The 24529-nt window shown below is 37.1% G+C and overlaps 1 protein-coding gene across 1 annotated transcript in view; it reads right to left on the bottom strand.

Moving 5' to 3' along the window:
* The window catches only part of csmd1a (CUB and Sushi multiple domains 1a), a 148936-nt gene that overhangs the window by 27995 nt on the left and 96412 nt on the right, over positions 1-24529 (bottom strand). Inside the window, exon 3 of the mRNA XM_066714577.1 lies at positions 22550-22757. Within this exon, the coding sequence (XP_066570674.1) occupies positions 22550-22757 (208 nt within the window). The remainder of the gene's footprint in view (positions 1-22549; positions 22758-24529) is intronic.

The raw sequence follows: 24529 nt of genomic DNA, 5'->3' as shown, positions 1-24529 counted from the left end.
ATAATTTATCAGAGAGCATCATGGAGCCATAACTTTCCATGCAACACAATCTTTTCCTGGCCCAGTTTCTGCTGATTAATTTCCAAGCATGCCTTAAAATCTCACCTTGGAGCTAAGACTGAAGAAATGGGTCAGCTGAATTGCACAATATTTTGTGTTACCATTGTTGGGGAATATGTTATTCTGGTCAGAATTGCTGCAGCAAAATCATTGATCTTTCTAGGACTACCCTCAATTCACATTTCACCAAAAGACCTAAACAGATCCCCCCAAAAATCTAGATTTTATTTTTGTCATGGCTGAGTCAGAAAACAAATGTATATACCAGTCTGTTGTCTGGGAATAGTAAAACTCTTCCACAGTTTTACCCATACCTCTTATTGAATAAAAACTGCCTCTATATAATCACATATACTATGTATTTTGTACTGTAACTTTTGTATTTTAATGGTAAGGATCAAGGCAGTTAGAATGAAGAGATAAAATAAAGCAATGCTACCAAGTTTGTCTACACCAAACAATTAGAAACAGATTGTTCAGTTTTAAGACATAGCACTTAAGATAAATACATATTTTTTGCACAGAGTATTTAAATCTCTAGACAACAATCACAATGTTTTTTTATGATACAGACCTAATTTCTCTTCAGGGCTAATGACATAGCAGACCTCTTATCACTGTGATTTTATAAGGATACATTCCACTCTGTTTGAATTCTAAGGGAAAAGAATACAACATTCTCAATATCCACTAAAACATAATTATAGCAAAGCTTGTTATACATTATTCCTATGTAAATTGCCCTTTTTGTGCTTTCATGGCTTGATTAATGGTCCTTGAAAAGATTAACAGAGGAACACTTTGCTTTGAATATTTATATAACTTAGAGTGAAGTTTATTTCCTTCTGTAGGATGTCCTCTTATACTTTCTTCTGCCAGTGTTAAGAAATATGTTTAATCCTTCTAAAAGTAAAGCCTGAAGACCATTTTACCTTAGAACAGACCTCTTCTACTGGTAACCCGTGGGTCACATCAGGCCGACAAGCAACAGCAAAGTGGCCTGCAGACAGTCAGACTAACACTAGGGGGGTGTGAGGGGTGTTTGACAGACGGTTAATTCAGGGGAACGGCGGTGGAGGCAGTTGTTTTTTTGCAAATGTGTTTTCTTAATAACAATTATGTAGATTATCACGATGCCTAAAACAAAACAGCAAAATCAATACACCAAAACAAACAAACAAACAAAACAAAAAAAGAGCATGGTGACTCTTGACAGTAGCAGCTTACATCCTGGCGGGTCCAGAGCACTGACTTGTGAAGGTATCTTAAACAGAGACTTGTTAGCACATCACGCCCGCTCAATGCAATTGTATTCATGTGGCCTAGGGAAATAAATGCAATTTTCCCCATTAAACAAAGTTGGAATATGAAATCAACAGATGTGAGTATATGATGTTTACTGTACTATACTATGTCTTTTCATTAATTTGCTCTGAAATAAGAAACTATACATTTTTTGTGTTGTATACTCACACTGACATCAGGCATTCAAATGACAATTGTAATGTAGGGACTTAGCTTTTTTGGACTTTAAAAAAAATGAGGATCATTATGCTGTATGAGCATTACAAGTACTTAAACATACTAAAATAAAAGTAGGCTAAATTAATAGTATCATTTGATGATACAATGATAACGTTACATTTTTATGTTAAAGTACTATTTATATAATGAAATTCTGTCAATATACTAACATTAGTTCATGTATTATGTTTCTTAATGTGCTGAATAAAATAGTTTTGGCCTGCCTACTATTAAATTTCATTACCATCTGGTTGCTACCTTTGTTTTGCTATTAAACGATTAAATCAACCCTCTTTTTGTATTTTTAGGATTGTACATGGCGTAGTTTGGAATCTTGATAAAGCAGTTGTATTTATAATTGCATTTTATCACACCTGCATGCTTGAACTTAGGCAATGGCACAATTTGTAAATTTGTATGGCAATGTCACATATTGAAAGTGCTTCAGCAGGATACATCTAATAATATGCACATAATATGCACATTTTAATATACATTTTGCCAGTGACTCTAGATAACATAATGCATAATGTTGCCAACAAAAGCTTTGTTCTAAAGAAAAGTATTTAAATTATGTTTAACAATTGAGTTTGACTGCCACTTAACTCCCAAAACAGGTGTTCCCTCATGTGAACAGCAAAACAAGGTTCCAGTAAACACATATATTACACAAATATTTAATACAACTAGAAATGTCCATTACAAGAAAGCACCTCAATCTGAATGTTTGTTATAAATGGGTAAATGTCATGGAGCATGGGTAAGGCAATAGCATGTTTAACCTCTCTGGCGTTATTGATTTGTACTTGATGTGTGTGTAACTTGACAACTGCTTTAACCGTTTATAACAAATATACATTCTTTTGTAATTACAAAATAATTAACTGTTTTATCACTGACATCTCACCTGGAATGACAGGAGCTCTACATGTGGAGGATTGTTGTTTATTTTCATTGTTGATTTTTTTTTTTTTTTCGACACACTTTGTTTCCTCTCCAAATTAAAATGCAGCTCTAGAATAAAAGCAAACTGTTTTGAGACAGGTTTTTTCAGTGCCATGGTTGTTAGCCACCTGCTGTTCCCAATAAATCTGACTGCAGACTAGTGATCCATTTCACAGCCCTTCAAGCTTACACAGCTATCAGAGTTTGTGCCTGAAAAGCAAACATCTGTGGCTCAACTTTAGTAAGGAGGCACAGTTCTTTGTTTCACGGGAATCCAAGCATTTGTTTTCTGTGATTTTATGTCCACCACCACTATAAAATGAAAAACATGGGTGTCATATTTCAGAGCTTACTGTCCTCCCTCCTCCCACCACAGTTGTTGCTCACATTCAGTGCTCCTGGGTGTCAGGATTACAATAATGATTATGTTGCATCTTCAATAAAATGACAACACTTAATGTATGCTTAAACTTTTAATTAATCTTCACATTTAATTATAAAGTCAAGATTAATGCAACAGTAACAAATTACTTTGCAAAATGTACAAAGCTTTTTCTAAAATAGCACTGTGACGATACTGTGATTGACCTTCGTGAATTTAATAGACCCAATGTTGCTATTATTTTATTATTATTTTTATCATTACAAAATGTCTAGCATGCCTTCTAAGAAAGGCCCCAAAGAAAATTAACTGTAGTCTTCTGTGATTGGTGAAACAATGAACTCTGTCAGTTTTAACTCTAGAATTAACTACTTCTGCTGTGAAAATTGAAAAACTATCCTTTATGAATACTTTCTACTACATGGCACATTTATATTCCCCATTATAAGAATTTTAAGGCAAGGGTCACATTATGCAACTCAAACTTTACGGTGAAAAACAAACAAAAAAATACAGGTATAATTATTTCCCTGTGGTATTTTTATCATCTTACTGGTATAATTATGATACTGGTTTATTGGCCCAGCCCTAGAATATATTGATGTTGTTCTGATTGACAGTGTCACAGTGTTTTGTCAGGTTGTGTTTGTAAAGGCTTTTTGAGGCTTCCAGTCTATTATGTCTCAGTGAAAAACAAGGGTTTCTAAATTCACCACCTATTGGGAGTAATATTATGCATTCTACATTCCAGTCAATATTATTGGCATTATTGTTGATCTGCACTTCTGAGAAATCCATAGTACGTGAATGCAAATGTTTTCCAATGGAGGAAATGTCTCTTCCTTACCTGTGGCCTTATGGATAAAAGTGTATTTACCAAAAAACCTATACACTTGTTGAAAGCAATTAACGTTGTCCTATCAACAATGTTTATTTGAGGAATAGCCTGTACCGCGGTTACTTTCAATTGCACTTTCTTTGCACTTATGTTGTAAGTCGCCCTGGATAAGGGCGTCTGCCAAGAAATAAAAATAATAATAATAATAATAATAATAATAATAATAATTGTTGGATGAGGCTGGGCCAAACACATTTATCAAAAGCTAGTGAGCCATAAGGCAATTTCTAAATTGGGAACCAAAACTAGAGATGGAAGGCAAATGGAAGCAGATACAATCAGCACAGAGAACATAAGTATTGGGAAGAAAACTCATGTGCATTTCTTGTGAAAAGACTCTCAGACTCCAAGTATGAAACAAAGACTCCTTCCTACCAAACAAGACTGAAGAGTATAATACATAATTCAAAAATCAAGTTATAAGGACAACCAAATAAGTCAAGTTGTATTATTGTAGCAGAGAAAATCATAATATTCAAGAGGTCTGCACAATTCCTAACTTAATAGCCAATGACCTACTTTAGCAGAATATGGAATATCAGCCAGTGTGTAGTGTGGAGAACATTACATGGACCCCTGTGTGACAAATTACATTTTATTATACAAACAATACACAAAACAAAGTACATTCAGCATGCCACGATATAAACAGTCACAACTAGTGACTCCTTTCACAGCAGTCTATAGTTTGATTGATAAAAAATGTAAATAAATAAACTAGAATAACTTCCAGAGAACACAAGAGGGTACATTTACAATTACTTTAAGACATTTTGAAAATGTCCTTGTGGGTGACTAATTATGGAAGGTTAGGATTAGTGGATAAATCTTTAATGAACTTAAACTTTAAATCAAGTAATATTAACACAAATCTCACACATCCTTTCCCAAAACATGTATGAACATAACAACCGCTTTACCTCTTTCATAAAAAGGCAGCATTATTTCCAGTTATTATTTTTTTACCATAAAACAAATATTATAGAACAAAATGAGTCAACTGAGAGTCATTCTCTTCTACTGTGAAGACAGCAGTTCAACAGAATGTCTGAAATAAGTCTGTTGCAGTCTCTGGCTTTCAAAAAGCTGTTCATTCCACACCTAGTCCATATATTTTGTTTACCTTGTTGGATGACATCCAAGTTTCACAAGCAAACACTCAAGTGAGATCACTGAAAATGGCTGCTCTTGAAAATGCAGTGTGGATTCCAGAACTGCATTCTAAAAGCACACCTGTATTTTTGTAAAGAAAATGTATGAAATATGCATTGCAGGAGGTAGAGAATACAAACATGCATTGCTTATCAAAAAAAAAAAAAAATTAGGAACCTTATACTGCAAATAAAAACTTCAACCCCGCTTTCCAATAGATATAATACTTGTCTCAGCCCTGACACATAGTGAACACTTTAAGAAAATGCGAAGAGCGGTAATGACTTCACATTCTGATGTGTCACTCTTCAAAAGATTCAAATTGAAGATGATCATTTCTATGTGAATATCAATAAAAACATTCCCTTTCACTCAGTAAGCCTGCAGAAAGTTTATTTTTCAAGCTCTGAAACTGCTGAATTTTGTGTTTGGGGCCTGGCCAATTGTCAATAGAGTTATAAGTCCGTTACACCGATGAAACTGAATTCTTAAGCTAGTACTGTGTCCGTGTAATTCTTACTCAAGGTTTTAAAGCAACTTCAAAAATAAGCATATTTTCTTATCAGTGGTTCCCAGTGGCAAACATTGAAATAACACAACTTTGTTAGGAATTAGATTACTAAAATTAACTTCTATGTGTTAAAATAACGCAAACCAGCACTCTATTATATTTATGATTAAAATGACCAGTACAGTAGGGGCTCTTTTGCATGTGATTTTGCATTTTTTGCAAATTGACTTGGTCGACAACCAATGTTATATATACTAAATGTGTTCTAAAATAAGGATGTTTTAAAGTTTGTTTCCAGTTAAGTAGGTTTATTTCAACATTACTAATGTTTCAGCTACTTTAAACATTTTGGTTTAACAAATTACTATGCAAATGTAGGTGTCTCAACTAGAATATTAAAAACATGCTTAATGCACAAAATTGTCATAATTCACATGGACCAGCTCTCTAACTCCAGCAGGCACATTATATGTCTTATATGAAACCCTCTATGCATTCAATATTAAACATATAGGGTACATAAATGGCTACAGCAATTATAAGAGCATATGCCCCAGTACCCTAAAGCCCTTCCAGAGACAATAGGAATGTCCGATGAAAACCATTTGGATATTCTTCTTAAGCACTGATTCTGCATTGTCCAGTGATTTTCAGACTGTAAACCATAATATTTATCTGTTTCTGGTATGAATACAATAAATGTAACACCTTAATATACTTGGATTAGTCCATTTGCAAATGTAACTACCTTGACAGCTTGATTGCATTATCTATGATAGAAGTTTGATTGAATGCATGTGTAGAAATTGTTGTTTCATAAGAGAGGTACTGTAACATCTAATGTGCCACTTAGTACATTTGGTGTGTACTAATGGATGTTGTAGCTAACCCCATAGGTCTTCATGCATGTAATCATTAATTCTCAAGAAGGAAACAATTAGCAGTCTGCTGTGCATACATTGTGATGAATTTAAAGATTTTGTATAATTTTGAGTGAAAGGTAAAAAGGTGAAAGGTGCAATTATGCAGACAGCCAGTAAGCAGCACTCATCCAAAACAATAAACACTCTTATCATATTATTTACATTCTGGAGAAAACAGTTTCTAGTTTAGTGTCAGTGCTATAATTTGGTTAGTGCTGAAGACAAGTTTAAAGCACTCCAGTTGATACACAAGCACTTGTTTATTTTAACTAAGATTCAAAATGTAAAAACGTGCATAAGAAAATAGAAAATTAAACCTTCCAAGTCAGCTTATATGTTAGTAATGATGTTTAAAGTTTCACAGAAGCATGTCAATAAGACCTTTAAGTCATACTTTGACACTGCAGCTCATTGAGAAAAGTCAAGTGGTTAGGTGCAATAATCAGATTTTTAGACATGTATTTATTTTTTTAAAGATACAAAGTAAGAAATAATTGTTTAGACATTGGCTTCATCGTAAACATCAAAGACAGGATGAGCAGTAGTGGTTAACCACTCCGCTTAATTACAGAGCCTTTGAAAACCATTCCACCTAATGTGTTCACTTTTTCACATGGAAGATGTGAAATGATTGGATCATTGAATCTCAATACAAAAAGGCCTGCAGGAAGGAAAAAATTAGAAAATTGAAAAAATACACTAAGCCAAAAGGAAAAATGGGAAAAAAAATAATTACAGAAATGGCTTTGATTTTATGTGTGTTCTTTATCACATCATATACACACAGACGTTCATGTATTTCAGATGTCTGTCTGAAGGTGAACAAATACCAGCTTCAAATACAGTGTTTATATACAGGTACTAAGTGATTTACACTCACCTAAAGGATTATTAGGAACACCATACTAATACTGTGTTTGACCCCCTTTCGCCTTCAGAACTGCCTTAATTCTACGTGGCATTGATTCAACAAGGTGCTGAAAGCATTCTTTAGAAATGTTGGCCCATATTGATAGGATAGCATCTTGCAGTTGATGGAGATTTGTGGGATGCACATCCAGGGCACAAAGCTCCCGTTCCACCACATCCCAAAGATACTCTATTGGGTTGAGATCTGGTGACTGTGGGGGCCAGTTTAGTACAGTGAACTCATTGTCATGTTCAAGAAACCAATTTGAAATGATTCGACCTTTGTGACATGGTGCATTATCCTGCTGGAAGTAGCCATCAGAGGATGGGTACATGGTGGTCATAAAGGGATGGACATGGTCAGAAACAATGCTCAGGTAGGCCGTGGCATTTAAACGATGCCCATTTGGCACTAAGGGGCCTAAAGTGTGCCAAGAAAACATCCCCCACACCATTACACCACCACCACCAGCCTGCACAGTGGTAACAAGGCATGATGGATCCATGTTCTCATTCTGTTTATGCCAAATTCTGACTCTACCATCTGAATGTCTCAACAGAAATCGAGACTCATCAGACCAGGCAACATTTTTCCAGTCTTCAACTGTCCAATTTTGGTGAGCTTGTGCAAATTGTAGCCTCTTTTTCCTATTTGTAGTGGAGATGAGTGGTACCCGGTGGGGTCTTCTGCTGTTGTAGCCCATCCGCCTCAAGGTTGTACATGTTGTGGCTTCACAAATGCTTTGCTGCATACCTGGGTTGTAACGAGTGGTTATTTCAGTCAAAGTTGCTCTTCTATCAGCTTGAATCAGTCGGCCCATTCTCCTCTGACCTCTAGCATCAACAAGGCATTTTCGCCCACAGGACTGCCGCATACTGGATGTTTTTCCCTTTTCACACCATTCTTTGTAAACCCTAGAAATGGTTGTGCGTGAAAATCCCAGTAACTGAGCAGATTGTGAAATACTCAGACCGGCCCGTCTGGCACCAACAGCCATGCCACGCTCAAAATTGCTTAAATCACCTTTCTTTCCCATTCAGACATTCAGTTTGGAGTTCAGGAGATTGTCTTGACCAGGACCACACCCCTAAATGCATTGAAGCAACTGCCATGTGATTGGTTGGTTAGATAATTGCATTAATGAGAAATTGAACAGGTGTTCCTAATAATCCTTTAGGTGAGTGTATATAATACATTGTTTATGTATAATATAGAGAAGGAAAGCTGGTTTATAGTTGTAAAGTTGTTTTTAACAATGTGTCTGAAGAGACAATTTTCCTTACAGATTGTTGTGTATATTAATGGGATATTTTAGTTTATTTTATTCTATGAGAGTGCAATTTGATGTATTATTTAAAATAAATAGTAGTAGAAAATAATTCCACACAATTAGACTCCCCTAGTTAAACAGCTACAACATGGCTTAGGTATGTCAGGTTTTACACATGTTTTAGGATAAATCCTACCTGACTGATTCATGCTATTGTATGGGAAATTAATTATAAAAAGAAAATAATCAACGGTGAAATAAATAAACTCATCCTTTTGTTGAGAACATGGTGAAGGATGATTCATTTCTCCACTGCTCAGTAGTCCATCACATGTGCTATTTGCACCACTGGATTCACAAATGTGCACTATAACCGGACGTCCGCACCGCTTTGCACTCAGATAATTGGTCCATTCGATTAACAGCTTTGGTGTGATCCATGTATCACGGCAGTGCCTCGATAGGGCACACCAAATACAAATGGCACACTTCAAGAGAAGGAAGAATGAGTGGTTACTTTCAGCAGAATAGCAATGTTGCGCCTAAGTGCAACAGTGAAGCCTTCACCAGCAAAGTGAGCACAAGGAGGATGCATAGACAAGGCATGTAGATTGCTCATGTGTTTTGCAAACACTGTGGCCAGAAGAAATGCGGTCTTCAGCGTCACAAGCTTCAACTCCACAAAGTGAAACGGTTCAAAGTGGCCTTGGAAAGCTGGTACAGAGATGGGTCCAATGCCATAGTATCCTGTCTGCTTGGAACAAGAGATCTGCTCACAGAAGAAGCTGCCAAGGATCCCTACAAAGCGACGGGACGAGGGACGAGAACCACGGTATGTGAGGCCTTCAGGGAGTGACTGTGATTAACAAAACCATCATGCTCTCTCTCCTGATTTTCTCCAGCATTGCCAATAGGCGTGGGAAGGGAGGAAACATGTAGAGATCCACAGTGAGCCGGCTGTGTCTCGGACGGAGAACAACAGTGGTCTGAGGCAAAAAGATCTACGCTAGTCCTGCTTTACCTGTCCCAAATGCGCTGCACCACCTGCAGGTGACAACACCACTCGGATGGCAGTTCCACCGAAGTGGCAAGATGTGCTGGAAGCCTAAGAAAACAGCCCAGGGTTCCAACGCATTGATGTGGAGACCACTCTGGCCTCAGACTCCATGAACAGTTCAAGACTGCAACCCAACCTGCGTATATAAAATCAGCAAGTATACATATGAACATGCAACTGCAGCTGTAGATCATGTGAAAGCATATTATATGATATACTTAGATTTTCAAAAACTTTTGATAAGGTTCCACACCAAAGACTGATCTTCAAATTGTAAGCTGTAGGCATTAAGGATAATGTAAGTAGATGTATTATGAACTGGTTGTCTGGTTGGTGTCCATAAGAGGAGTTACTTCTAACTGGAGTGAAGTTGTTAGCGGAGTTCCACAGGGATCAGTATTTGCGCTGACTGCTGGTGCAGGGGTCCAGGGGGCTGTTAAATACTTCACCTGTAACTAATTAGGACAGTGCACACCTGTGTTGCGTTGAATGACACAAGGCTGTGAGGATGGCCCTCACTCCCACGCAGGACTGCTAATAGCACAATTAATGGCCACTTTATATCTGAATACAGACAAAGACCGAGCCGGACACATGCAGTTACACTGAACAATAGCTCGTAGTAATGCTAAATGCTACAATGTAACGCTTCAGATTTACAGAAAGGGCGTGTAGAGTGTGCTACGTAAGTTGCTACATTAAATAACAAACAGTCGCTGCTCTTACTACAATACAGGTGCAAGATATACAATTCTTAGCTAAGCAAGTAACCACGTAAACAATCCACGTAACTCTTAACTAAACTAAGAAACATGAGAGAAAATGTGATACTTAACTGCGGCAAGTTAGGCGACTCCTCAGCTGGCTAGTTAGATGTTATCTGGAAAACTGTGTACTGTTCTGGGCTCCACACTTCAAGAAAGATATCGCTGCTCTAGAGGCAGTTCAGAGGAGAGCAACTAGACTTATTCCAGGTTTGAAGGGAACGTCCTACTGAGAGACTGAGGGAACTTAACCTTTTCACCCTGGAACAGAGGAGTCTATGTGGGGACTTGATTCAAGTCTTCAAAATCATGAAAGGCATTGACCACATCAAACCAGAGGAGCTTTTCCAGATCAGCAGGGACACACGCACCCGGGGACACAAATGGAAATTGGGCAGTGATGTGGCTGAAGCCAATAATTTGGGAACATTCAAAATTAATTAATGGACACCAAATGAGCACGATGGGTCGAATGACCCCCTCTCATTTGTAAACTTTCTTATGTTCTTATATGTCACCATCAGCCTATATCAATCAATTTCTGGATGAAGACCTCCCCAAGATGTTTCCACTTGCCTTGATCAACAGTTTCTCTTTTCTGTGTCACACTTGCAAAGTTTATGGTATAATCTTCCCATCTTTTATGTGGTCATCTTCTAGGTCTTTTCTCATCTCTTGGTATCCATTCAATAGCTTCCTTTATTCATCTTTGATGTGTTATTTTTGTGTCCAGCCCATTGCCATTTTAACATTTTCACTCTTTCAACAATGACACATATTTTGGAAACAGCTGTGTAGGAGGAATAAACCTGGGTGAGGAACAGCCAAACTCAGCTAGCAAGGTGAGGTTGCTGAAGACAGTTAACTGTCAAAAATCATACACCAAGGCAAGACTGAGCACAGCAACAAGACACAAGGTACAGTGAGGGAAAAAAGTGTTTGATCCCCTGCTGATTTTGTACATTTGCCCACTGACAAAGAAATGATCAGTCTATAATTTTAATGGTAGGTGTATTTTAACAGTAAGAGACAGAATAACAACAAAAAAATCCAGAAAAACGCATTTCAAAAAGTTATTAATTGATTTGCATGTTAATGAGGAAAATAAGTATTTGACCCCTTCGACTTAGTACTTGGTGGCAAAACCCTTGTTGGCAATCACAGAGGTCAGACGTTTCTTGTAGTTGGCCACCAGGTTTGCACACATCTCAGGAGGGATTTTGTCCCACTCCTCTTTGCAGATCCTCTCCAAGTCATTAAGGTTTCGAGGCTGACGTTTGGCAACTCGAACCTTCAGCTCCCTCCACAGATTTTCTATGGGATTAAGCTCTGGAGACTGGTTAGGCCACTCCAGGAACTTAATGTGCTTCTTCTTGAGCCACTCCTTTGTTGCCTTGGCTGTGTGTTTTGGGTCATTGTCATGCTGGAATACCCATCCATGACCCATTTTCAATGCCCTGGCTGAGGGAAGGAGGTTCTCACCCAAGGACGGTATATGGCCCCATCCATCGTCCCTTTGATGCGGTGCAGTTGTCCTGTCCCCTTAGCAGAAAAACACCCCCAAAGCCTAATGTTTCCACCTCCATGTTTGACGGTGGGGATGGTGTTCTTGGGGTCATTCCTCCTCCTCCAAACGCGGCGAGTTGAGTTGATGCCAAAGAGCTTGATTTTGGTCTCATCTGACCACAACACTTTCACCCAGTTCTCCTCTGAATCATTCAGATGTTCATTGGCAAACTTCAGACGGGCCTGTACATGTGCTTTCTTGAGCAGGGGGACCTTGCGGGCGCTGCAGGATTTCAGTCCTTCACGGCGTAGTGTGTTACCAATTGTTTTCTTGGTGACTATGGTCCCAGCTGCCTTGAGATCATTAACAAGATCCTCCCATGTAGTTCTGGGCTGATTCCTCACCGTTCTCATGATCATTGAAACTCCACGAGGTGAGATCTTGCATGGAGCCCCAGACCGAGGGAGACTGACAGTTATTTTGTGTTTCTTCCATTTGCGAATAATCGCACCAACTGTTGTCACCTTCTCACCAAGCTGCTTGGCGATGGTCTTGTAGCCCATTCCAGCCTTGTGTAGGTCTACAATCTTATCCCTGACATCCTTAGACAGCTCTTTGGTCTTGGCCATGGTGGAGAGTTTGGAATCTGATTGATTGATTGCTTCTGTGGACAGGTGTCTTTTATACAGGTAACGAGCTGAGATTAGGAGCACTCCCTTTAAGAGACTGCTCCTAATCTCATCTTGTTACCTGTATACAAGACACCTGGGAGCCAGAAATCTTGCTGATTGATAGGGGATCAAATACTTATTTCCCTCATTAACATGAAAATCAATTTATAACTTTTTTGAAATGCGTTTTTCTTAATTTTGTTGTTGTTATTCTGTTTCTCACTGTTAAAATACACCTACCATTATAATTATAGACTGATAATTTCATTGTCAGTGGGCAAACGTACAAAATCAGCAGGGGATCAAATACTTTTTTCCCTCACTGTAGTTATACTGCATCAGCAAGGTCTACCAGGCAGAAATTTCAAGGCAGACAGGGGTTTATATAGATGTGCTGTTTTGAAGAAGCACAAAGAAACAGGCAACGCTGAGGACCGTAGACACAGTGGTCGGCCAAGGAAACTTACTGCAGCAGATGAAAGACACATCATTTTTACTCAGCTAAGAAATGGCAGAAAACAGTGGGACCCTGGTACACCCATCTACTGTCCGGAGAAGTCTGGTCAGAAGTGGCCTTCATGGAAGACTTGCAGCCAAAAAGCCATACCTCTGATGTGGAAACAAGGCCAAGCGCGAAAGCTCCTGTGTTTTCGTGTGCAACTATGCACAAAAACACAGGAACTGGGGTGCAGAAAAATGGCAGCAGCTGCTCTGGACTGATGAGTCAAAATGTGAAAAATGTGTCTGTAGCAGAAGGCAGTTTGTTCCCCGAAGGGCTGGAGAGCGGTACATGAATGAATGTCTGCAGGCAACAGTGAAGCATGGTGGAGGTTCCTTGCAAGTTTGGGGCTGCATTTCTGCAAATGGATTTGGTCAGAATTAATGGTCTCCTCAATGCTGAGATGTACAGGAAGACACTTATCCATCATACAATACCATCTGCAGCATGACAACGACCCCAAACATACAGCGACAGTCATTAAGAACTATCTTCAGTTTAAAGATGAACAAGGAGTCCTGGTATGGCCCCCACAGAGCCCTGATCTCAACATCATCGAGTCTGTCTGGGATTACATGAAGAGAGAGAAGCAACTGAGGCTGCCTAAATCCACAGAAGAACTGTGGTTAGTTCTCCAAGATGTTTGGGCCAACCTACCTGCCGAGTTCCTTCAAAAACTGTACAAGTGTTCCTAGAAGAATTTATGCTGTTTTGAAGGCAAAGGGTGGTCACACCAAATATTGATTTGATGTAGATTTTTCTTCTGTTCACTCACTTTGCATTTAGTTAATTGATAAATATAATCTATTACATGTCTATTTTTGAAAGCATTCTTACTTTACAGCATTTTTTTACACCTTCCTAAAACTTTTGCACAGTACTGTATATATATATATATATATATATATATATATATATATATATATATATATATAATTATTATTTAAAATCACGTTTGTTCTTACTTACCTCCATTTCCCCTATTATCAATTGTTCAAATATCACATCAGTGGAGGAACATTTGTGTTTTTATGTGGTCAGAAATCTCTGCAATAACTGCATAGGCAAATCTAGATTTGCTCAGGCTTTTGACTGACACAATTAAATTGACATTTTGGTTCCCTGAGATCTAAAGAAGCAGGAGTACATTTATTATTTTGCCTATGGTCCCTTTCTATTCAACCGTATTTGCCAGCAAATTTAAAATGAGTTATATTCTGGAATAAGAAAATGGAAACAACATTTAATATATTGGAGTTAGGAATATGAGAAGGCTTATAATACAAATTTTATAATGTACTTGACTGAAGGTAAAAGTCAAGGTTAAAGAAAAACAAATTACAATATGATTTACATAGCTAATATTTTTAAAGAAAGGCACATATTGTAGTTCAAGACTTCATACAAACCTCTCTGATCTAGTTCTAGCACAGATACAGAAAAATAAATCTCAGTACCTAATAACAATGAGTATCAATTTGTTATAGGGAAATGCATATAAAACATATCAAATTATATGTTTTAATGGTCACATGGCTAACAACTGTTTAACAACTAATGGATACACCCCCCCCACCCCCTTTAAAGACTACCTCTTAGATAAGGCAGATTTAAAGGTGCAATAAATGATTGCCGAGCAGCCTCTGACATATTTTCAGGACACAATCCTGTCATCATGGATGTCAATGCAGCTGTCCTTCCTTTCTTGCCAAATACATGTAGCAGACTGTGGGATAATTATTGGGAAAGGTTACATTGGAGCAGGATGAATTAACTGACAAATAAATATTCACTCTATATTATTGTAAAGGCCAATTTTACTTACACAAGATGTCACCATGACCACCATTAATGTATTGGTGAGATTGTCTTCTGTAAATATTGTCTGTTTGTTAAAACAACTTTTACAACACTTTTCCATACAAATGGCACAAGCCATCAACGGATGGCTAATTTGCATATCAAGCCCTTCTTTCTCATTCATGTGCATGATGTGGGGTAGACAGCAGGCTTGTAAAATTAATCAAGCCCATGGAAACACAAACAGGTACAGGGTATTTTTCATTTCTGTTTTGAGTAGTATTAAAACACGCTAGGGAACACTACAATAGTAGCTGCACTCATATGGTCACACAGTTTACATATTTAGTTAGTTTTCTATGATGCAAACTGCTCACATTCCTAGTGATATCCTGCTGACAATATGAAAGCAAAATTCAAAAGTTTTTCCATTAATATTTAATATAAACATGCCCAGCATACCTCAAATGCTTGAGTTTCCTCCAAAATATACATATATCTAAGCCATTTTATAATTGAAAATATCTTAGGCCTTATATTGCAGAACTATGCAAAATGTGACTGTTGAGGAACAGCCAAGAGTTCTTTCAACCCCTGAGGAATATTTAGTTAAAGCAAGATTCAGCAAAGAACTGGCTACATTTCAATAAAAGTTCCAGGTAATCGATAAAATAAAAAAGGCAAACTAAGTGATCAAACAACAGAAAGTTTTCTCTAAAGATAAAAGCCACCAGAGCTTGTCTTGATTTTTTTTTTTTTCATTTTCCTCTCCTGCATTTATCTGTTTGAATTGAGGCATTTATCTAAAAAAGATTAAGCGTGGGTGAAGAAGGTAGATAAAAAAAAATAAACTCTTCATGTTATGTCAGATTATTTTTATTTTATTACTTCAATACAATATTATTTTTGTAAATCAAAATAAGTAAATAAAAGCACTAAACATTTACAGTTTACCAAAAGATTTTGTTTATCAAGAAACGCAGCATCAGCTAAAGTAATACTAAACAAAAGTGCCATATGCAACATCAGGCATGTCCTTCTTTAAGAACCTTTCACACCTACAGTTTGATGCACATTGCAGTGCAGTTCTATTCGTATAGATCTGTATGTGAGTCCCCTGATGATGACGTAATCACACCTGGATGTGGATCAAAACAAATGGACCTAAACCACTAGAAAGTTGGAAAGTGAATTAGGTACATTTGCAAAAGTGCTCCGCCAATTGGGTTCACTTGGAAACTAACTGCTCCAAACAGCATACTAAACGGTGGAAGTGACATACGCAATGCAAACGATCTTGTCACTTCATTGAAGCCCTACAAACTACTATACATATACAACTATTATACAATACTTCCAAAATGTCTTAATTTAAATAGCTTACACAATTATTTATTGTGTATATTAGTTATACAATAAAAACACCAAATAAAGAAAATATATAGTAAGACCACAACATGTAAAATATTCTCATTATAATATTATTATCATTATTATTATTAGAGACCTTGCATTTCTGCTCAAGTGAACTGCAAGAGAACCAAACTTGGTTGGAAAAGTGCAATGTGAAGCTAATAGAATTCTGGTCTGCATGAAAATGTAAGTGGACTACATGAACATGAATTTAAAAACAAACTGAAACTAAAATGAAAAAAAAGATTGTTTGCAAGTTAAACATGATTAATTTTTTTGTAAGTGAACTAGGTGTGAAAGGGCCCTAAGGGGGTATTCACACCGGGTTAGTTTCAAACAATCTCAGTTAGGTTCGTTTGCTTTGAACCCGCGTATCAGTGTGCCAGCTGTTCACACTTGCCTTGTGTACAATCGTAGCTGAGTTCGTTTGGAAACAAACTGGGGTTTGTTTTCGTGGTTCACTTCTGTGCTTGCAGAGCACTGCCAAGCAAATTAGGTTGGGGTGTTAAGGCAGAGGTTTGTTTAATTTTAATAATGTAGGCTGTAGTGGTGTTTGAAAGGGAAGAGTTTTGGGAGCATGTTTTGGTAATTACATAATGTTACATCTTATCTCTTAAGAATAATAACTGGTTACACTAGGTTTCATTTTAAACAAGCTCACTTTAACAAGGCATTGTTTTTGGCTTGAGGGTAGAGCTAAGGACACAGGTTGGCACCCAAAACCCTCCTAAACAAATACTATGTTATTTATCTTGTAATGACTTAAACTCTTTTCTATGTCTTTTAAAAGTGAATATTTAAAAGCAAACACACAAAACAACAAAACCAGATAGATAATCATGATTGTACTTGCTTCTTAAACTCAGTTTTTAATCTGTGTATATATTTGTTTACTTTACAGTCCCATTATAACTTCACAGCCCATTACCATAACTTATATTGTATATGCCTGGCATTGTTTTATGACTGTTATGCTCAAGTAGAGCCTCATTAAAAATGGCAAGTTTAACAACCTTCTATCGAGCTCATCATATTTTATATCAAATAGCAATATTTTGCTAATGGCTTCTAATAGGGCCACTCAATTAGATGATCACAAACTGTGTAATTTCTCAGTATAAAACTAAACCTTGAAATAACAACTGGAGAAACATTTTTTTCCCCTTGCAAACTAGACATAGTAATAACTTAGTAAGCTGCCTAATATAAGGCAGGTGCAACTACTCAAGACTATTTTACCTCAAATAAACCTATTACATTATGACAGCAAATATCTCCAAGATTTTAAGTTTTCTAAAATCTCTAAACTGTTTACTCTCAAAGTCAATGGAGAAAAATACCAAGACAAAACAAATCAAAAAGACTTTAAATGATGTTCACATTGTTCAACCAATCCACTGAGAGTCCATGCCATGTGAATTCCCACATTAAAGCAGACTGGGTGTACTTCATGGTGGTCTAACTTTTATTTACTATATAACTGCAGTACCATTAAACATTATATAATGTACGTTCTTTAGGAGAGAGAGAAAATGTCAGACTCAATTACAAACATCAATTGTGCATTTTAAGAAAACATTAAACTATGTTTTTTATGTCCTCTGATCTTTAACGTTTATGTAGCAAGCAGTCAAATTCTACTTATGTGCGGGGGGCATCTAGCCAAAATGCAGAGTGATCAGCTTTGTTAAACAATCTCAGAAAATGGACCTCACTTGCCAGCAGGTCTTTTTAAAGAAAAAAATAATAAGTTAATGGTTTCTCTAGATATATCTATCCAAAGGGCTTTTTAACCAAGGTCAATTGGTCACTTGAAGATACAGCTGCCAAGCTAGGAAGGCAGAATTACAAACAAAACAAATTAATACAATTTCCTCTTACACTTTAAGATAAGTGCAAGCCCTTGATGAATTACAGATATGAATGGAACTTAACAGGGATCAGTGTAGAATCCATTCTGAGAGGAAAATAGCTCAATAAGAAACTGCAATTTATCTAATTAAATTAAATGCACACATACACACATTTTCTGTGCAAATTACAACTTTGGTTTTCTTTCAATTTGAAAATAGTTCCCAATAAGGGAGTCTGGGATCTTACCTTTCAACTGGCAAGCACATGAAGCATTATTTCAATGTTACCGATAGGCATCTGTGTGCTGTGACCCTCCCACTACCACAGCTCAAGATCACTAAACTCAGGATCCAGGACTGAAACCCAGCAGCTGCCCCTTTTCAGGTGTGTTTTTCTTCGGTTTCTGATCTGATGCTCTGGAGTCTACATCATCAAGACCTCAGAATCGGTGAGTTCAGGGCTCTGCACTCTCCATGTTTATACATCCCCTTTGAAGACACCAGCAGTTTTCACCCTTAGCCACGGCCCGTGCTCACTACACCCGACAACACTCCTGATCCAGTCTGCAGTTGATTGGGAGTGCAATGTCCATGAGTAGGAACCTAGTAGGGTTCTACAAGATTTCTATAGTCTCTCTGTGAAGCAACAGGCCTTGAACACGGTCTGCTGAGTGGCTGCACAGCTGCCCTGATTTATATATGCAATGCTCAAAGTAATTTCTCGACCCTCCTTGCTCTCTGTCAACGCTTGACGTCAGTGCTTTAAATAAATCAATGCAAGTCATTGCAATTCGTCGCCATTCAACGTTTTTGCATCAACACTTCTCGACACTCGAAGTGCTTTGTCAACACTCTAGGTCTCAACATTCACATACTTCAACACTCTACATGTTTCATGAACATTCTACGACTGTGTCTTCAGTGTTATTCTCTGCCTGTCATGTCGGGCTTTCAGAAATGTGGGCCGTGGCAGACTACCTCGAATACTGCATGGGGTCTGGGACCAGAACTCGCCAGCACTGCCAACCTGTCCCGAACACTGAGCTCAAGTAACTTTCCTCAAACAGCGCATCTGTTTCCTGAAACACTGTTTCACATCGCCGCTTCTCCACCATTTAGCCAGCACCTCGCCGGCCAACACTGCCCCGCAACCTGCCCCAACTGGGGCCCTCTTTCAAGGGACGCATTTGTCTGATGTGTGTTCTGCAGTGTGCTGGCTACGCTGCAGTTTTATGAGATTTCACAGGCTGGATGTTCTGGGGCTCCGGCTTTTGTTGTTGCGCCTGTGTTTAGTTCCGAGCAGGTCTGTGAGTTCCCAGCTCCTCTAGTTTTAATTGTTGCATGCGCTGGTCGTACTCCCACTGTTCCATTGAATGTCTCCTGAGAGCTTGTTGCCATTTGTCAACTGTTTGGGTACACATTGTTCCATACTCCCTTATTTGGATCTATTTTCAAACTGAAAGATAACCAGGGTTGCATTCGTAACCTACAATAATTAAAATGATAATAAAATAGTCAGTTGGCAAGGAATAGCCTATCAGTTAAAATCAATATAAAATGATATTACCAGACATACTGGGACAAGAGACAAATACTATTCACAATATCCTAAATTGGGTGAAGGCTCATCATTGGCCCTAATAGCTACAGCAGTCCATTCACTGGATGACAAAATATATACTATGCCACCCCATTTGTACTTCTATTCCTATGGAACAAAAAATTGTTTCGGTCTCTTGCTGAAATGATTTGCTAGTGCAGTTCATCCTAGAGGTGTGCTAAAGGATTGAGAGGAGGTATCTGTGAAGACCAGCATTCAACACTAACAAATATGCAGGCAGGTTTGCTGTTGTGAAAATATCACAATTGGTGGACATTGGTCGTCATGATGTCCTTCACTAAAACTACTCTCTATAAGCACAAAATCCATTATGGCAAAGTGTTGCTTGTCCCATCACTTATAACACATACAGTGTTTATCCTATGTATGTCTCTAGCTACGAATCCACTTTTCCAGAAAATATGAAGAATATACATTGAAGCATGCACAGGTGACTGGCCTATCTATATGTATAAAATATCAGTTTATCAACATAATTCAACTAAATTTAATATTTAAGCAGTATACTTTGCTCATGGTCCTCAAAAATGTCTACTTACTGTGTTCTGTAGCCTGCCATCTATGGTATTAGAAATCTTGCAGTATTAAAAAGTTCTCATCAGAATATAGTTTTAGATCACTCAGAAATATGGAATCAAATCTGCCCAAGATTGTAAATAAAGAACATGCATATTATAATCATGCATACAATGCACTCATATGTACCCATATTTTATTTTTAAAAATATTTTCTCCTGCTTGACTGAATTTTATTTTTGTTCTTATTCATTTTATAATAAATATATGTTATGCATCATTTTTTTCTTTAATATCATGAAATGCCCACAGGAAGGAACTTGTGGGTGAAGAGAATGTTTTTCAACATGAGCCTGACAACAGTAAAAAAAGAGGACTGCAACTCCTATAAATATGCTCTGGAGGTTGCAGTGATTGGACAACAACAGACTATGCAGACTATATGTGTATGGTGGAATGCCTACAATTCTTCCTTTCATCCTTTTCATGTGACCCCATACATATCAATATATAAAGTACATATATCAATGTAATTGTTCTATTTTTACAGGGATTGTTGAAAGAAAAAGAAAAGAAAGCTTAAGGGCATCTTTAACTTGTGTTAGATTTGTAATCTCATTCAAACAATTCAAAGACTTTATGTAAATAATACTGGTCATTTGCACCAGGCCAGTAACTTAACACTTTCTAGGAATGTGTTTTATCAGAGCATGAAGATAGTTGGTTATTATTAAATGTAATCGTAAGGGATTTCTCCATTACCATAACATTAAATTAAAGCAATGGATTAATCAAATAACACAGATGTTCTGAATAAACCTTTGGGAAAAGTATTTATAGTTTTTAAATATATATATATTTTTAAACAGGTTTCAGAGTCCAACAAAAAAACATTGATCCTCAGCAAACAGATTTAGAGAATATTGAACAGAAGAATGATTAATTACATTTAAAATAAACTCAAATTGAGATCAATTGAAATTAAACCTTTTAATTAACTACATAATCTTGAATCTATTACTCCTTACAATCATTGATTGTTGATTATAAAAAAGTGTAATGTTTCTCGTAATTCAATTAAGTTACTGTTTCCCCTGTTCCACCCAAAAAATATTATCAGCAAATGCACAACATTTATACCCTTACAGTATATATTTTAGAATAAGTTAATTTATATAAATGACTGAACTCAAAATATTCTGTTTTCCAATTATGACAAGGAAACTTTTGTGTTGTTGTTGTTAGTCTAGTTAGAACTTAAGTAAATAGAACTTCAATTACCATACAAAATTACATTTTTTTTTGCATTGGCATATATCATTGTTTCCATTTACATCATCAAATGGAAATTATTTTACAAGAATAACAGGAAAGATCAATGCATTCATTTTGAGACAATCAATGGAATCTTGAAATAAAAAATCAATATGAACAAATTACAATGTTTTGGTGCATATGGGATAAACATTCTTTCTGTCTTTATTAATGTATTAATATATTTTCCTGAAAGGCTCATAACTCTAAAAGAAAATTGACAACATATAATAAAAGTCAAGAATGATGCAGAATTTAAACTTAAACAACATACTATGTATACTGTCCATAATAGTGTTGTTATGAAGGTTGCAGAGCCTGAATGTAAATTTAAAAATGTGCTAAGCTAAAGACTCAAGGTATCCAGATTCTAGTAACCCTGAAATGAAACATTTATAATGTATAGAATATGAAGGGAACTGTAAGACAAGGTTGAAATAAATGCCAGGCTGTTTATTTTTAACTTCACTTCATTGTTTTCACTATCACCTATTCAAATTTGTTTATGTGTTGGGGAGCAACAAGAGAAGACAAGACAAAACACATATAATAGAAGATTAATTCACTACAGTAAGACATTGCAGGGAAATCAACAAAATGCAAACTGATGCAACAGCAGAGCTGTTACGGTGCATAAAGAATAAATAAACACAGAACAAGTTTTCCCCAAGGCTGTGCAATTACTCAGAAGAAGCTAACATGGTATCTCAAAGGAACTTACACCTGCCATTTCATGCATTAATTTAAAGTGTAAAGGTCTTCCTTTTGGCAGACTCTACCTTCATGAATAAGTAGTAATGTATTAATACAAATATATAGAATATATTTATCAGTGAATATTATAGTTGTGTATTTTTAACAACTGAAATGAAAACTAATTTTCTATTAGTATACCTAATGCAAATTATTAAAGTTAAAATTATTGTAACAAATACACAGAAGAAAATACATCTACTCACCATATTGTTGGTGGCTCAGACCCTTCTACCTCCAAGTAATCGTACTTCTCCTCCATCTGGAAGTCTGTAAAAATGATGGAGATGGTGTCTCCAGGATCAGCAAGTATGGTCCATGTACAGTCCGCACTATTGTAATATTCACTCGGGAAATTGGGGCTTGAAATGATCCCACTTGAACCTCTCAGAGTACCACCACATGTGTCCTCAGCTGTCAAACACAGAAAGACTTCTGTTAGGTATCTTTCTTAACTACTTGACAAAGTATACAAGAGCCAAAAAAATAGAAGCTGGATTTGCGCTGGGCATATTTTTTTTATATCATTATAATAATTACTACAATTTTTTGGCACAAATATTGGACTTTGAATTCAAGCCCCTTTTATTTGATTTGGAGAAACAAAAAACAGTATTCTAAATAATGGTTCATTTTGGTGTAACAAGGTAACACTTGCAATAGCTGCACAATGTAATTCAAATATATGGTCTTCCACTTCATTATGCAAACATAAATTGAAATAAAATTAAGCTTTTCTGTTTCAAGGCTACACCAATCTTTTCATCAATGTGAAAAGAAAGTGCTTAATAGATGAGCCTCCACAGTTTCAGTACTTTCATCCCTGTCATCATTTTTAATGTGCTAGGCCGATACAATATATATATATATATATATATATATATATATAATGTATTTATTTTTCTCTGGATAGAGAGTCACAACTGCATTTCCCAGCTGATTAGAGATATGTTCTGCTGTGTTCTTTCAAGGATTCCAATTTAATTTGAAGAAAAACAATCTTTGATTAACAGTCTCAGACTATTATGTTACAGTAGAATATAATACAGATAAAGACACATGGACTGGTCTGTATATTAACTGCATCTGAATGTGTTAATGCAGATATATGCCCATACCTATCTGTGTGTGTGTGTGTGTGTGTGTGTATACAGTGAGGGAAAAAAGTATTTGATCCCCTGCTGATTCTGTACATTTGCCCACTGACAAAGAAATGATCAGTCTATAATTTTAATGGTAGGTGTATTTTAACAGTGAGAGACAGAATAACAACAAAAAAAATCCAGAAAAACGCATTTCAAAAAAGTTATAAATTGATTTGCATGTTAATGAGTGAAATAAGTATTTGACCCCTTCGACTTAGTACTTGGTGGCAAAACCCTTGTTGGCAATCACAGAGGTCAGACGTTTCTTGGAGTTGGCCACCAGGTTTGCACACATCTCAGGAGGGATTTTGTCCCACTCCTCTGTGCAGATCCTCTCCAAGTCATTAAGGTTTCGAGGCTGACGTTTGGCAACTCAAACCTTCAGCTCCCTCCACAGATTTTCTATGGGATTAAGCTCTGGAGACTGGCTAGGCCACTCCAGGACCTTAATGTGCTTCTTCTTGAGCCACTCCTTTGTTGCCTTGGCTGTGTGTTTTGGGTCATTGTCATGCTGGAATACCCATCCACGAACCATTTTCAATGCCCTGGCTGAGGGAAGGAGGTTCTCACCCAAGATTTTATGGTACATGGCCCCGTCCATTGTCCCTTTGATGCGGTGCAGTTGTCCTGTCCCCTTAGCAGAAAAACACCCCCAAAGCATAATGTTTCCACCTCCATGTTTGACGGTAGGGATGGTGTTCTTGGGGTCATTCCTCCTCCTCCAAACACGGCGAGTTACGTTGATGCCAAAGAGCTCGATTTTGGTCTCATCTGACCACAACACTTTCACCCAGTTCTCCTCTGAATCATTCAGATGTTCATTGGCAAACTTCAGACGGGCCTGTACATGTGCTTTCTTGAGCAGGGGGACCTTGCGGGCGCTGCAGGATTTCAGTCCTTCACGGCATAGTGTGTTACCAATTGTTTTCTTGGTGACTATGGTCCCAGCTGCCTTGAGATCATTAACAAGATCCTCCTGTGTAGTTCTGGGCTGATTCCTCACCGTTCTCATGATCATTGAAACTCCACGAGGTGAGATCT

The sequence above is a fragment of the Amia ocellicauda genome, chromosome 10 (genome assembly GCF_036373705.1).
Source record: "Amia ocellicauda isolate fAmiCal2 chromosome 10, fAmiCal2.hap1, whole genome shotgun sequence".
Taxonomy (NCBI): Eukaryota; Metazoa; Chordata; class Actinopteri; order Amiiformes; family Amiidae; genus Amia; species Amia ocellicauda.
The sequence above is the reverse complement of the archived record's forward strand: the minus strand, read 5'-3'. Positions and strand labels throughout refer to the sequence as shown.